General features: G+C 45.8%; 1 protein-coding gene across 1 annotated transcript in view; it reads right to left on the reverse strand.

Moving 5' to 3' along the window:
• Window positions 1–197: 197 nt before the first annotated feature.
• Window positions 198–16239, reverse strand: part of ccn4b (cellular communication network factor 4b) — a 117896-nt gene continuing 101854 nt past the window's right edge. The window contains exons 4-5 of the mRNA XM_085992481.1: window positions 14734–14927; window positions 198–6044 (exon numbers count right to left, since the gene is read on the reverse strand). Of these exons, the coding sequence (XP_085848607.1) occupies window positions 5745–6044; window positions 14734–14927 (494 nt within the window). The 3' untranslated portion in view covers window positions 198–5744. The remainder of the gene's footprint in view (window positions 6045–14733; window positions 14928–16239) is intronic.

Below are 16239 nucleotides of genomic sequence, written 5' to 3' on the forward strand. Positions count from 1 at the left end.
AAGTCACTGCAGGGTGCAGTATAAATGGGTTCAAGCGACAGTTTTATGCATTTCTGGCGAGAGTTAGCATTGGGGTTATGATGAAAGGGCAAGTCAAGTTAATCACTAAATAAGGACTAAACTTTAAGGACCTTTTCCTATTTTTGAGAATTCATATGTTCTTAAGTACCTTAAAATAACAAAATCTCACACGTTACTTTTCAAATTGTATCTTTAATATCATAAGGACTCTTATAAGTGGAATTAAATAGATTTTCTTCATTAAAGCATTCCTTTACATATATAGTACTGTATCCCTGATAACAAAAATTATACACTTTTTTTGTTTCATTTCTCTTTCATTCTGTGTTGCAGCACCATGATATTGAGCAGTGCAACTAATTCACCACATGGGCTTTAAGGAGAAGGTAATTGAGGGGAGGGGGAAAGAAGCACCATGTATGATCAGCTTTCACCCACAACTCACATTCATTATTTTATTTTCAACAAAATGTTTTTTTTTTGTTTACCACTGTGCTATCGATCGCTGGGTGCTGTCCATTCTTAGATTGTCATCTTTTACTGGGGGTGAGTGGTGGAAATCGTGGCTCAAGCTTGAAGTTTGGGTTGCCCACTATAAAACTCAACTGAAAAATCTAGTCATTATTGTCACCCCATTGCGAGACTTGGGGGAGGAGGGTACCTTCTATGTTAAAGATTAGACTTTTTGGCATCCTGTAGGAAATCACAGACATAGGGATTGTTTGGGCCAAAAGATGGATCACACTTATCAAGGTGACAGCACCAAGGAGGTTTCTTTGGGTGGTTATTCCATATGCTGTTTATGTCTTTAGCAATAATTGTATTACTGCCTCCACTATCTCCAAAAAATCCACCAGGACATGAACTGGGGCTAAAGCACTTGCCCAAGGAGTTACTTTCTTCAAAAGTAAAGAAGTGATTGATCAGCACCATGTTGTACCTTAAAATCTAAAATAATGAATCATACAGCACCTTTATTATAGGAATAACAATGCACATCACTGTTCATCTATAGGAGACACCATCTCACGTTTACCGAAAGTCCTATATGTCTCAACTGCACACATTTTAGTTATTTATTATTCAGTGCTGGCTTTGGCCATGGACTAAAGCAACCCTGGTGAAAGTTGGCTTTTTGTCAAGGAGAGGAGATTACTGGTTCGTGCAAATCCCTAATGGATGTCACTTTAAAGGAAGAGGTGCTTTGTGAGGTGAGCATGTTGCAGAAAATGTCCTTGCAGACCATGGCAAATAGGACCTTAATGGACTGCAAGGTCTTTTCTCATTCTGTGCTTTCTCATGTATACTTTGATAACATTGTCTGAACTCTGCAACTCTCTTGACCCTTTCCAACACATATTATTCTTTATATTACGCATAGCTAAGGGTTCATGGGGATAATGGACAATTTTATTCTGTTTGTATCTCCCTTTAGTTTTGCAAGTTGCTGGTGTCATGGCTGAAGGCATGATCTTGTGACCAAATCATGTCATTTTAGCTGCAGGGATTCACTTCAGGACACGTTGCAAGTGGCTAGAGGAAAATATATAGATATTACTTTTTTTTAGTTCTCCTCTAGATGACTTATCTGTAAATGAGAAGCTCCTATAAAGATAAAAAATCTGACCTTTATAAATGTTTGTCCAGAAAACAGTCACTCACTTCAAACTAATGCACTGGCTGTGACACTTCAGGGTGACAAAGTGCTATGTAATTGAAAGCTTTTTTCCCTTTTTAAACTCAAAGGAGGTTGATCTCATCTGGGCACACTGCTAAAAGCATTTGTTGTAAGTTCCTTTGGGTCAATAGCAAAATACTGCAGATGTTGGAAATCTGAAATAACAACAGAAAATGCTGGAAACACTCAGCAGGTCAGGCAGCATCCGTGGAGAGGGAAAAACAGTGTTAACGTTTCAGGTATGTGACCCTTCGTCAGAACTGATGAAGGGTCACAGATCTGAAACGTTAACTCTGTTTTTCTCTCTCCACGGAGGCTGCCTGACCTGCTGAGTATTTGCAGCAAGTTCCTTTGGGTTCTATTTCAATTCAGCCACTGTCCCATTTATTTTAAGCGGGTTAAGGATCCCTTCAAAAAAATGGGCAAGCAATTTTACGCAGACCTGTTAAGAGCTGAGCGTCTGGACATAGTTAAGGCGCATGGTGAGAAATGTACTGAGGTGAAGGGCTGTGCAGGGTTCAGTGACAGGCTCGAGTTTCTCCTTAGGCATACGAATTAGGAGCAGGAGTAGGCCACTCGGCCCTTCGAGCCTGCTCCGCCATTCACTAAGATCATGGCTGATCCGATTACTCCACATTCCCACCTACCCTCGATAACTTTTCACCCCCTTGCTTACCAAGAATCTATCTACCTCTGCCTTAAAAATATTCAAAGACTCTACTTCCACCGCCCTCTGAGGAAGAGACTCACGACCCTCTGTGAGAAAAAAATTCTCCTCATCTCTGTCTTATGATCCATTCCCCAGTGGAAAATTTGGGACCATCCTCAGCTGAGGCCAGGAGTAATTCATTAAATATATTCAAGAAGGAGTTAGATATATTTCTTAGGGCTAAAGGGATCAAGGGATATGGGGAGAAGGCAGGGACAGGGTACTGAACTTGGATGATCAGCCATGATCTCATTGAATGGTGGAGCAGGCTCGAGGGGCCAAATGGCCTACTCCTGCTCCTATCTTCTATGTTTCTATCCTCATCAGCAGGAAAGCCCCCACAGGAATTTAATCCTGGGAACAAAACAAGCCACAGAACACTACAGCCAAGAACAACCTTGATTGTTAAAGAGGAATTATGTTTCACTACATTTTTGGATTCTATGATCAAAGATCTGTGCTGAACTAGTTGATCTCAATTGGGACAGCAGTGTTAGAACATACGAACATAAGAAATAGGAGAAGGAGTAGGCCATAAGGCCCCTCGAGCCTGCTCTGCCATTCAATAAGATCGTGGCTAAACCTTTACATCAACTCCACTTTCTCACCCTATGTCCATATCCCTTGATTCCCTTAATGACCAAAGATCTATCGATCTCATTGTTGAATATACTCAATGACTGAGCATCCACAGCCCTCTGGGTTAGAGAATTTCAAAGATCAGTTCCAAATGGCCAACCTCTTATCCTGAGACTATGACCCCTAGTTCTAAACTCACCAGCCAGGGGAAGCAGCCTCTCAGCATCTTCCCTGTCAAGCCCTCTAATAATTTTATATGTTTCAATGAGATCACCTCTCATTCTTCTAAACTCCAGAGAGTATAGGCCCATTCTACTCAATCTCTCCTCATAGGACAGCCCTCTCATCCCAGGAATCAATCCAGTGAACCTTTGTTGCACTCCCTCTAATGCAAGTATATCCTTCCTTAGGTAAGGAGACCCAAACTGTGCACAATTCGCCAGGTGTGGTCTCACCAAAACCCTATATAATTGCAGCAAGGCTTCTTTACTTTTATACTGCAACCCCCTTGCAATAAAGGCTAACATACCATTTGCCTTCCTAATTGCTACAGTTACAGTAATGTTATAGTTGACGTCAGTTCCATAGGCTAAGGAGGGTGCATAGATGCTACAGTTGCTCTTGGTGCCCTGGTCTAGGGAGCATTCTGACATGAAGAACTACAACCTGAGTGAAGTATTTGAGGCTGCTGGTGCTTGTGGAGCTAGACGCAGTATGAGAAAGCACCTTAAAAAGAGGAGAGATTTTTTTTTGGGGGGTGGAGGATTGAGGGCAGGAGCATTCTTCAAAATTTCCTTTTATGGTGATGCTGGAGCTGGGAATTGGACACGATAGGGTAGAAATTTGGGCGCGCCAATTTTGGACACACCGGGGGGGGGGGGGGGGGGGGGGAGGGGGGGAGAATGACGTAAAATCCCTGCGCCTGAATGGTGAGGCCCATGTTCCCATGATATTGGGCCTCAGGCCTCAATTACATCAAGCTGGCATGGAGTGAGCAACCAACCCGCGAAGAATAAAATAAGACTGGGCCATTGCTACCGTCACAATGGCACCTCAGGTAAGTGGAGTGGGATCAGAAGCCAGGGAGAGAAATCAGAGGCAGGGTGATTGGGAGATAGGAGGCCGGGAAGGGGCATCGGAAGCCGAGGATCAAGAGATAGGAGGTTAGGGAGGGGGATCGGAAACCAGAGAGGGGAATCGGAGGCTGGGGAGGGGAATTGGAGGCAGGGGGGACAGGAGATAGAAGGCCGTAATGTCCACTCCAAAACTGCCCCTAATTAGCATTTGTAAATCATAAAATAATGTGTTAAAAGCAACTCTTAGGTGGATGTGAAAGTTCCCATTGCACTATATATACTGAATTTATGGATTCTACGGTTATAGGTCTGTGCTGAATTACGTAGTTGATCTCAGTGAGCTTGGCTAGACAGCAATGTCCCCCGTAAACTGCACTGCCTCCTGCGCAGTCTGGACAGATCTGCACGGCCCTTTCAAATTGGATGCTACAGTAGACCTCAGTGTAAACTATCTTAAAGCACTTCCCAATTAATAATTTTTGAAGTACATTGACTGTTGTTATGTAGATAACTGTAACAGCAGTCCTAAGTCTGCAATGTTGAACAAACGGCAATGAGATGAATGACTGGATAATAATGTGTGCTTTTGATGATACTGGTAGAGGGAGGAATGTTGGCCAGGACATTGGGAGAAGTCCCTGCTCTTCTTCAAATAAAAGAAAGAAAACTTGCATTTATGTAGCACCTTTCACAACTTCAGGCTATCCCAAAATGCTTTACAGTCAATGAAGTACTTTTGAAGTGCAATCACTGTTGTAATGTAGGAAACGCAGCAGCCAATTTGCACACAGCAAAATCTCCGAAACAGCAATGACTAGATAATCTGTTTTTTAGTGATGTTTGTTGAGGGATAAATATTAGCCGGGACATCCCTGCTCTTCTTTAAAATAGTGCTATGGGATCTTTCACATCCACGTAAGAGTTTAACGTCTCATCCGGAAGATAGCACCTCTGACAGTGCCACTCTCCCTCAGTATTGTTCTGAAGTGGCAGCCTGGATTACATACGCAGGTCTCTGGAGTGCGACTTGAACCCATGACCTTCTATCTCAGAGGTAAAAGTGCTACCACTGAGCCACAGCTAACACCATTGGATGTTAATAGTACCATTGGGTCTTAATCCTTTACGTGAATGGGAAGACAAGAACACAGATTAAATTCTCAGCAGAACGGTACAGAACTGCCTTGGCAATGCATGGAAGTTTCCGCCTGAATAGGTTTTGGAGGAGTTTGTACCCATAGCCTTGTACCGCAGAGGTGAGATTGCTACCAACTGAGCAAAACTGAGAAAGTGGCTTTAAGACACCAGTACCAAAAATTTAGTAATTATAGGGCTAGTCAGTAGAATGTACTTCTCTTTTAAGACAGATTACTGGCTTGAAATGCAACCATGGGAACGCTGAATCTGGAGGTTGACCTAAGTATTAAAGTGACATCACAGTAAATAATATTTTTCTAACATTTACTGTTGGATATTTTCATAAATGAAATAAATTTATCTTTTTTTGTAGAAAATAATAATTCCTTAGAGCTGAGATAGGGAACTCATATTTTTTAGACAATTCATTCACTGATGACAGGTGTGAGATTGCCTTCATTACTCCAGGGTAAAAATATATATATTTTCCAGCCTTCCCACTAATTCTGTTGTCAGTCAATCGAAGGGCATCAATTTTTAAAATTTAATTTGAAATTTCAGAGTAGTCGGGATAATAGGACAGATCTGCAAAAATGTCATTGGGGTTCTTGCACCTCAAGTTGCAGAAACAGGAGTTTATCCACATCAGGTTCTTGGAGAAGCCCAGGCCGTCAGGGCAGTCGAAGTTCACCTCGATGGTCTTTGACTTCTGGGGAGTGCAGCATCGGTCGTCCGTGCAGACACCGCAGTACTTGGGCCGATATGTGCGCCGGCTCACACAGCCGGACAAGGTGAAGTTCATGGGTTCTGCCTGCTTCAGCACGCTGAGGCACTTCTTTCCTTCCTGCAAAAAGAGAAACCGCTGTAGTGAGCAACTTGGTTGAATACACTTTGTCAGTTCCCTTCACAATCAGGAAGATCTCAATTAGATCACTTCAACGTTTTCCCTTTCCCCAAGGAAATATGGCCAGCTTCCTTAACTTCTCACTGCAGTGGTCCTGAAGTGAAAGAATTGAAAGTGATATTATTTTTTATTTTATGTTTTCCATCCAGAGAGCATCAGGGGTGTCTCCTGTTTAGTCCAGCTTAGCGACGTAAACATGACTGAACTGACAAGACTAATTACTTTCAAAGTAATGGGCCATTGGAAAGCATTGGTCAACTTCTGTTTTATCTTCAGGATGACAGCGCATTGCAAGCATGTTTTGGTGACATGATTTTTTTGGCTATTTGCACGGAGTTTCTGTTTTGTGAATACACAGTGATGATATTTAGATCAGACAAGTTGGCGTTTATGGACACATGACACCTTCACGCCAGTTCAAGTTTGAGCCAATAAACAATATCAGTGCTAGATGGAGCAATAGGTCCAGTTAACCAGTGTATGGTTTACATTCCATTTGCAAACTATAGAAAATCAAAGATATCTATATATGCATAGTAAAAATGAAGGTGCAGTATTGAGGTTCTGCCACCAGACGTCCTCAGTACATGCGTTAAACACCAATATCCTACCTCATATCTGGTTTGTGCTGAGGACACCTCGAGGCTGCTGGTCATTTATCACACCAACAGAGAAGAGTCCCTCAGCGCACTATAGCCTGGTTATTATGGTTGGTGATATTATCTCAAAGCCTTTGTATGACATTCCTCTGTCTGTTATTTTAGCGTGGGCAATAAGGCATTAATTCAAAGGAGCTAACACCTCCGTAAAAATAACAGACAGAGGAGTGCCAAGGAACATGTTAAGTAAATAATATGGGCAACAGTAGTTTCTAGGCTTATGTGTTAGTGACATAAACAAAGTTGGAGGGTTTTCTCTGATCACAATTTGTAACAAAATCACAAATATGCTTTTTGTGCCCAGCAGTAAGTGGAGGAACAGGGTCCACAATGTAAAATGATGGTATGTGAATAGGGCGATGTAATGTATGTACCTTTAAGGGGGGGAACTACATTTTACAGCTCATGTATACTGTAGTACCGGCAGTGACCACACCTGTATATAGCGTTGAGTAGTAATCTGTACAGATCAGTTGCAGTCTGAGCCATGTTGAGTAAACACCGTTTGTACCGTTCTCCGCAGTCTGTGTCTGATTATGCACGGACGTAACATTGGCGACGAGGCAGATTTGAACCCACCTGCAACTCTGCATCACCTCCCAGGAATTCGCTCCTGGAGAACAGTGGAAGGAGGTCGAGTCCAGAAGCACGGGCGTCGACCACGGGCAACCGCCCAGTCATCCAGCGGAGATTTGAGCATCGCAGGGGAGGCTGTCGAGAGCCAGGCTTGGCTTTCCAGTCACGGTGGTCCAGCGAAACGGGCTGGCAACAGGTACTGCGCAGACCCTTCCCGGGCAGCGGCGGGCTAGAGCCTGACCGAGCGGCACAGAAAAAGGCCGAGCAGCGTCGACGGGGAGCGAGAGAGAGAGGGCAGAGCGCACAGGGCGCAGCCAGTGTTCAGGACCAAGCGGCGTCAATGGGGGAGAGAGACGAGAGAGAGCAGAGTGCAGCCGGTGTTCAAGGGCCGAGCAGCGTCAACGGGGGAGAGAGGCGCGCAGGAAAACGCGAGGCGCTGCCATTGCCACGAGGACTGCAGAGAGCGGCGTTGGCAGCAGCGCAGGAGCAGCGCGCGAAACCCACAGGGCATCGCCATTTGCCACGAGGACCACCGAGAGCAGCGTTGGCAGCAGCGCAGGAGATGCCATTTTAAGCCGCAGCGGGGAAGAAAGGAAAGCGCGGGAGACGCCATTTTAAGCCAGTCTAACCACACCCAAAAATGCCGAAGAGTGGCAGTATCACAGCATTCGACAATGAAGTTGAAGTTTGGACGACATATGTCGATCGCATAGAAGTATACTGCAAGGCGAATGAAGTGCCAGATGACAAGAAAGCGCTGGTATTGTTGAATTCAATGGATGCAAAAACGTATGGCTTACTACGAAACCTAGTAACCCCAGAGAAGCCAGTAGAAAAGGATTTTGAAAACATAGTGTCAATCCTACAGGACCACTTAAGCCCCACACCGCTGCTGATAGCAGAAAGATTTAAGTTTCACAAAAGGAACCAGCATAAAGATGAAAGTAATGCTGAGTATTTAACGGAACTGCGCAAGCTATCGAAACCCTGCCAGTTTGGAACGGGACTAGCAGATACCTTAAGGGACAAGTTTATGTGTGGGCTTCAAAGTGAAGGAACCCAGAAACGGCTTTTATCTGAAAAGGACCTTACGCTGGAAAAGGCTTTCAGCATTGCGGTATCATATGAAGCAGCAGCACGGGGTGCTGCAGAGATACAACAGAGATACAACAGAGACCGCAAGAATATGGCACAAACAAAATGTCATATGGAACAGAGAAGTGCTATTGCTGCGGCAGAACAACACACGACCAGAATGACTGCTGGTTCAAAGACAAAGTGTGTAGACAGTGTGGAAAAGTAGGACACATACCACGAGTCTGCAGGTCGGGAAAGAAAACCAGCAATAAGAAACCGACCAAAGGAAAGTACAAGAAGGTACATAAGATAACGGAGAATAGTTCAGACGAACAAAAGAGTGATAACGACTCCGAAAGCAGGGAACTGAGTTGTCTGAAACTACATAATGTGATCACAACAGAGGATCACCGAACCATTTGGGTCACTCTCAAGATAGCAGGAGTCCAGGTAAAGATGGAATTGGACACAGGATCAGCCCTAACAGTCATAAACTGATGGGACTATGCGCGGCTATTCTCACACATACCCTTGAGAGACACAAAAATTATTTTGAAGACGTACACGGGGCAAAAAGTCTACCCCAAAGGAAAAATAAGGGTGACCGTTATATATAACGGTAAGGAAACACCAAAACTAGACCTGTATGTATTGCAAGATGGAGGACCACCATTACTGGGACGTGAATGGATCCGGAAAATACAACTGGATCGGCATTCCATACAGGCACTGACTGTGGCTGACAAAAAGGATGATGATGTCACACCTGGGCGACTGTCAAAGATCCTAACTGACACGAAAGAAGTGTTCCAGCAAGGACTCGGAACACTAAAAAGCATGACAGCGACGATTAAAATTGAAGAAAATGCAAGCCCAAAATTTTTTAAGGCCAGACCGGTACCTTATGCGATCCGCCCAGCCGTCGAAGCAGAGCTGGAGAGTCTGGAACGTTCAGGTGTACTGTCTAAGGTAGACTGGAGCGAGTGGGCTACACCCATCGTCCCTGTGATGAAAAAGTCATTGAGCAGCACGCCTGGGGAACCAAGGAAGGTTCGCATCTGTGGGGACTTTAAGGTAACAGTGAACCCGAACCTTCACACCGTACAATATCCACTTCCGCGGATTGAAGATATTTTCGCCTCGCTATCTGGAGGGAAACGCTTCACTAAGATTGATCTGGCCCAGGCGTATCTGCAAATGGAGGTAGAAGAAGCATCAAAAAAATACCTCACAATCAACACCCATAAAGGTCTCTACCAATACAACCGGCTGGTATTCGGGGTAGCATCAGCTGCGGCTATTTGGCAGAGGGCAATGGAACAAGTCCTGCAAGGGATCCCAGGGACCCAGTGTTATTTGGACGACATCCTGGTCACGGGCGAAAATGACAGTGATCACCTTGCCAACCTGGAGCAGGTGCTCACTAGATTGCAGGAATATGGGCTCCGAGCTAACCGCCCCAAATGCGAGTTTTTTAGAAAACAGATCTCGTATTGTGGCCACGTTATCGATAAAGAGGGGTTACATAAGTCCCCAGAGAAGATTGAGGCAGTAGTCAAGGCTCCAGCACCGGAAAATGTGTCACAACTGAGGTCGTTCCTCGGGCTGGTAAACTACTACCATAAGTTCTTGCCAAATTTGTCTACAATACTACACCCACTGAACACCCTACTGCAAACTGGGGTGCCATGGAAGTGGAGTGACGAATGTAGATGAGCTTTCCAGAAGAGCAAAACACTAATCACATCGAAAGAGGTATTGGCCCATTACAACCCAGCATTACCAATTTGGTTGGCATGTGATGCGTCACCCTACGGCATTGGAGCGGTGCTGTCGCACAAATTCTCGGACGGCTCAGAGAGGCCAATAGCCTTTGCGTCACGATCACTAACCTCAGCCGAGCGTAACTATGCCCAGATTGACAGGGAGGCCCTCAGCCTAGTGTGGGGAGTGAAAAAGTTCAATCACTATCTGCACGGGCAGAAATTCACCTTGCTGACTGATCACCAGCCTCTTGTCTCCGTTTTTAATCCAAAGAAGGGCGTTCCGGTGATGACTGCGCAATGACTACAAAGATGGTCACTTTTTCTAGCGGCGCACCACTATGAGATTGAATATAAGGGCACGAAACAGCATGGAAATGCTGATGGGCTATCACGCCTGCCACTGCCTACTGCGGAGGAAGCACCAGCAGTGGATCCTGTCGAAATATTCCATTCTACTATAGTTGAATACCTACCGGTAACTAACGCTTGTATCGAAAAGGAAACCCGAAATGACCCGACACTGTCTCGGGTATATGATTTGACGGTGAAGGGATGGCCAGCACATGGCGACTCGCTGTTGCCAGCATTCTTGACAAGGAGAGAACAGCTGTCAGTGTGCCAGGGGGCCTTGATGTGTGGATCCCGAGTGGTAATTCCACCCAAGTTAAGGGAGAGAGTGCTCAATGAGCTTCATGAGGGTCATCTGGGAGGGGTAAAAATGAAAAGCCTAGCCAGGGCTTATGTGTGGTGGCCGGGAATCGATAAACAAATCGAGGACTTGACCAAGAGTTGCTCAGGATGCCAGAAAGTCCAAAATGCACCACCACAGGCCCCTCTACACCCATGGGAGTGGCCCTCATCTCCATGGCAACGGGTGCATATTGATTTTGCTGGTCCATTCATGGACTCAATGTTTTTAATAGCCGCGGATGCGCACTCGAAATTGCCTGAGGTCATCAAAATGTCCTCCACCACCACGGAGAAAACTATTGCAGTCCTACGGACCATTTTTGCCAGGAATGGCTTGCCAGAACAGATTTGCTCCGACAACAGACCACAGTTTGTGTACGAAGAGTTCCGGAGGTTCTTGGAAAAGAATGGGGTAAGGCATTACACATCCGCCCCGTATCATCCAGCCACAAATGGATTGGCTGAGAGGTTCGTACAAACCTTTAAAAAGGCAATAAAGGCTATGTACAATGACAACATTCCGCTGCAGCACAAGGTGGACAATTTTCTGTTCGCCTACCAGAATGCGACACATGCAGTCACCAACCAGGCCCCAGCCATGATGTTCTTTAACTGAAGGTTAAGATCTCGCCTGTATTTGCTCAGACCAAATGTACGAAGAGATGTTGAGAGTAAGCAATTCCAGCACATCCACGAGAAGCCAACAAGGAGCTTCAATGTAGGGCAACCAGTCTTGGCCCGCGACTACCGAACAGAAAAATGGCAGCCAGGAACGATATGCACACGGCAGGGCCCACTAATGTACACAGTGGACGTTGGGGAGAGCATCGTGAGACGCCATGCTGACCAGATCCTAGAGTCACAGGAACAAGTCAACCCCGTGCCTCGCCCATACGTACCTGGTGATGAACCCAATGTACAGGTAGCATCTACCCCAGAAACAGTAGCATCGGAAGCTGATGAACCAACTGACGACAGGGGGCCAGAATCGCCTCCGCACCAAGAGCAAGACACTCGGGAAAGGCGCTATCCAGAAAGGATCAGGAAGCCTCCCCAAAGACTGAATTAATAAATAGACTATTTTCAGCTAATGTTGCATGTTAAAAGTGTTAATTGTTAAATGAGTGTTATGGTACTGTTAATCTAAAAGGGGAGGAATTGTAATGTATGTACCTTTAAGGGGGGGAACTACTTTTTACAGCTCATGTATACTGTAGTACCGGCAGTGACCACACCTGTATATAACGTTGAGTAGTAATCTGTACAGATCAGTTGCAGTCTGAGCCACGTTGAGTAAACACCGTTTGTACCGTTCTCCGCAGTCTGTGTCTGATTATACACGGACGTAACAGGCGAGCGGGGGTATTTTCAACCAAACCCACTGGGAAGAAAACTGTCGGACTGGATCAGACCCCCGTGTTACACCTGCCTGATTTTCCTCTCAATGGAAAGCAAAATCAGAAGGGGCATAAAACAGGCAACTGACCTGATCCCGTCAGTTTCCTGCTGGACAGGTTGGGCTAAAATAACCCGTTATATTGCACTAGTTTGACCGTGAGACTTCTCTTTTGATGGCATGGGGCAGGTGAATGGTCACGAAGAGGGGGGCATTTCTACCCTGTGTGGCGATAACGACCCAGGTGAATAACTTCAGCAACTGTCAAGGGGATTTATAAAAATTATTCATTCTCGGAATATGGGCGTCGCTGGCAAGGCTGGCATTTATTGCCCGTCCCTAGTTTCCCTGACTGAGTAGCTCATTAGACTACTTCAGAGGGCAGTTAAAAGTTAACCACGTACGCCAGACCAAGTAAGGACGGTAGATTTCCCTCCCTAAAGGACACTAGTGAACCAGTGGAGTTTTTTACAACAGTGTGCCTATTGATAGATTATTATAGTATAATAGTGAACATTGCCTCAATCACTAAGTATACATTACTAACAGCATTCTGCAACAGACCCTCAAGCAGAAAAACTGTTTCTTATTCAAAAAGTCAAATTTAATGACCTATCTTGACAATCCCAACCAGTGCCTTAAAGCTGATGGCACCTAAACAGCAGCACAGGAATCAGTGGTGTCAGGTTTGATGGGGACTGTTTGCCCAGGAGTGCAGCTGACCAGAATACTGAGAAATTTACATAACTCACACTTGAAACAGGGCTTGGGGTATACACCAGCGCAGCCTCTATTTGCTTAGCCAATACTTTGCCTTAAAACCATCACGCTACAAATCAGGCACACAGCCCTGCTTGCTTTTAATGAGGCCCTGCACTGCCAGCCAAGCCTTGCAAAATCAGGACCATAGCAACCAGACAAAATCTTCTGCTAAATCTTTCTTCTTTTTGACTCCGTAAATCCAGTGCTTGACTCTTGGAAATTAGATTTTGGGGGTTTGGATGGAGTTTCAGAATCTCAGATCTGACCATGGTTGTTACAAAGTTGATCTGACGAAAGGTCTTTGACCTGAAACATTAACTGTTTCTCTCTCCACAGATGCTGCCTGACCTGTTGAGTATTTCCAGTATTTTCTGTTTTTATTTCAGATTTCCAGCATCCACAGTATTTTGCTTTTGACAGAGTTGATCTTGTCCACCAAAATTATTTCTTTTAGATTGAGAAATTGCTGTGATTTGATGATTTTATTCCACTCTGAGTATTCCTAGTGCCCCATCTTTCCTGTATGGACTCCATCAGGAAAGGAATATGGGTTTCCCCCTTCCCCCAATATTCAGCCCCTTTCTTCCCTCCTCTGCTGAAGGCATTGCCTCATGATTGCTCCGCTGCTACTGCAAGCCCTCTAGTATCTAGTCTAGGTAACCATTCTTCATGTGAAAACCTGGGCAGTAAGTACTGACAAAGGCCTAGAAATTCGGTTGAGGCGCCAAAGTGGCGCCAAGTTCGCCTGGGCGCTGATTTTTGCGCAGCGTTCGGAGTAATACCGATCGCCAGAAATTCAGTTTCAGCACCCCTAGAGGGAGACGGGGCGAGGCTCGAGGTGCTCCGCGTCCCTCTTAGGGCGTTGAAACTGAATATCGCAGCGCAACGTGCTGCAGCGCCACACGCTGCGACACGGCGCACTGCGGTACTGCAGGCCTTCCTCCCATTGTTAAGGGTGAGGGGCCTGCAACAGCGCGATCCCTGATCGCGAGTGCCGGCAAAAGAGCCCGGCACCAAGGAGAAGTGCCGGGCTCTCGGGAAACAGCCGGCAATGCCGCGGGGGGGGGGGATCAGGAGGCCGGGGACGGAGGTGCTGGCAGGCGGCCGCCGAAAAAAGCGGCTGCCCCGCACCTCCACATTAACTTGCGCCACTGCCGGCACAGCAAGGCCCCGTGAACCGGGCGCGGGTAGCGAACGGCGCTACAGCGGTGTTCGCTACCAAATATCGTGATCGGGGCGCTAATGGGGCGCTGCGCACACCAATGATGTCATTGGCGGTGGCACAGCGCAACAGGCTAACGCCACCATTAGCGCCCCCGCTGAATATTGCGGGAGGCGCGGCCAGTGGCGCTACAGCCACTGACTGCCCTCTTTAGGCGCTAACAGGTGGCGCTACATACCCAATTTCTCCCCCAAAGTGTTTGACCATGCTGGGGGAGCTGGGGGACCTGGGAGGGTATCAGGATGGACTTTGATTCCAGCAGGAATCACTGGGCAGCAATTGAGCATGAACCCTGTCTGATTGTTTTCCCTTCTGAAGACAGGGGTCCGGCTCAGACAGCTGATTCAACACAGACCAGAGGACGAAACAGGAAACTTACTGGTCTGTATGGCTTGGTACCACACTGCATTTATTCAGCGAGTCGCTGGGATGGCCCTGGGAGTACAAATTTAATAATGTCAAATAAGACTGAGAATGTTACCTTGATATGCTTCGTAATGTCAATGTCGCAGGGCCGTAAGTAGCAAAGGCGCCTTTCATTCGCCAGTTTGCACCGGTTGTTTTCATTTGAAATCCTTGTCGATATTCCCATTCCGCAAGATTTTGAGCAGGTGCTCCAAGGCGTAGTTTGCACCAAGCAGTTCTGGCGCCACACTTCCGATTCGCCTGTGTAAGCTGGAACACGGGAGAATCGACAACTGAGTTAGCATCATTGTCAACCCAGTCCTGCTAAAACCGCCATGGCCATTTCTCTTCTCTGCTTCCCAAATATTCAAAAACGTAGCAACAAGACATTTACTAGGTTCAACATATGGCACAATTGGCGGCACAACGTGTAACACTTCCTCTACAGTAACCTGCCTGCTGAAATATAGGCCATCTTTGTGGCAATTTAGAGCTGCATTATAGGGTGAATTTGTGCTGATTCAAAGCCAAATGATGATAGAATTATAGAATCATACAGCATAGGAGGAGGCCATTTTGCCCATTGTGCCTGTGCTGGTTCTTTGAAAGAGCTATCCAATTAGTCCGATTCCCCTGCTCTTTCCCCACAGCCCTGCAATTTTTTTCCCCCTTCAAGTATTTATCCAATTCCCTTTTGAATGCTATTCTCCTAAGTCAGGCCTATTAGGACTGCCTGTGCCTGATGGAGAAGAGGACACAAGAAGAAGGTCTGAGGAATCTCTCATTAACTTTTGAAATTATGTTACCAAAGGGAGAAGATGACAAATTTAATAATGAAACGTGTACATCTCACACAACTGAAATATATGGACAAAGTATTTAAGTGTGGGTCTTTTTAGAAGGTAAAGTGGTCAATTGAGATTTGGAGGGGTGATCATGTAGGCAACATCATAACATAAGAAGGGTTTGAATGAGAAAAGGCCATTTGGATATTCAAATCTGCTCCTTTCACAATCTGCTGCATGACTACATCAATGATTGATTCTCCACCCTATCCAAGATGTCCATACTCTCTTCCCAACCCTTACATGAAGCAAGCAGCTATAGTAACATATCTACCAACCTCAAACTCCTTTTTTGACAAGTATTAGGCCAGACCTTTTTAAAGGCATCAATTGACCTAGAATTAATTACTTTTGCAGGGAATCTGTTCCACATATGCACATCTGTCACTGACATCAATTATGTCAAAAATGACTAAACTGTCCCGTTTCTCAGTGGTCGTACTCCCGTGGAATGTGAAACTAAGGCACACAGACTGGGACGGTCCCAGGTTCGATATCTGGTCTGTGCTAAGTTAGCTGATCTCAGCTGGGATAGAGGAAGGGGTGGCAAAATTGGCTTCAGTGCCCCTGGGCTAGAGACGGGAAACCATCCAGGATTCCCACTTGTGATTGGCATCCAGTGACTGTTGCTGGCATGCGTGCATGTGTCGCTGAGTACACACTCAAGTTGGCTGTGATTCCCCACACCTACTGTCAATTAGCCTGCTGAGAAAAACTGTCATAGTTCACAAATGAAG

This window comes from Somniosus microcephalus, chromosome 7 (genome assembly GCF_052327205.1).
Source record: "Somniosus microcephalus isolate GS21.2 chromosome 7, FLI_Smic_1.0, whole genome shotgun sequence".
Taxonomy (NCBI): Eukaryota; Metazoa; Chordata; class Chondrichthyes; order Squaliformes; family Somniosidae; genus Somniosus; species Somniosus microcephalus.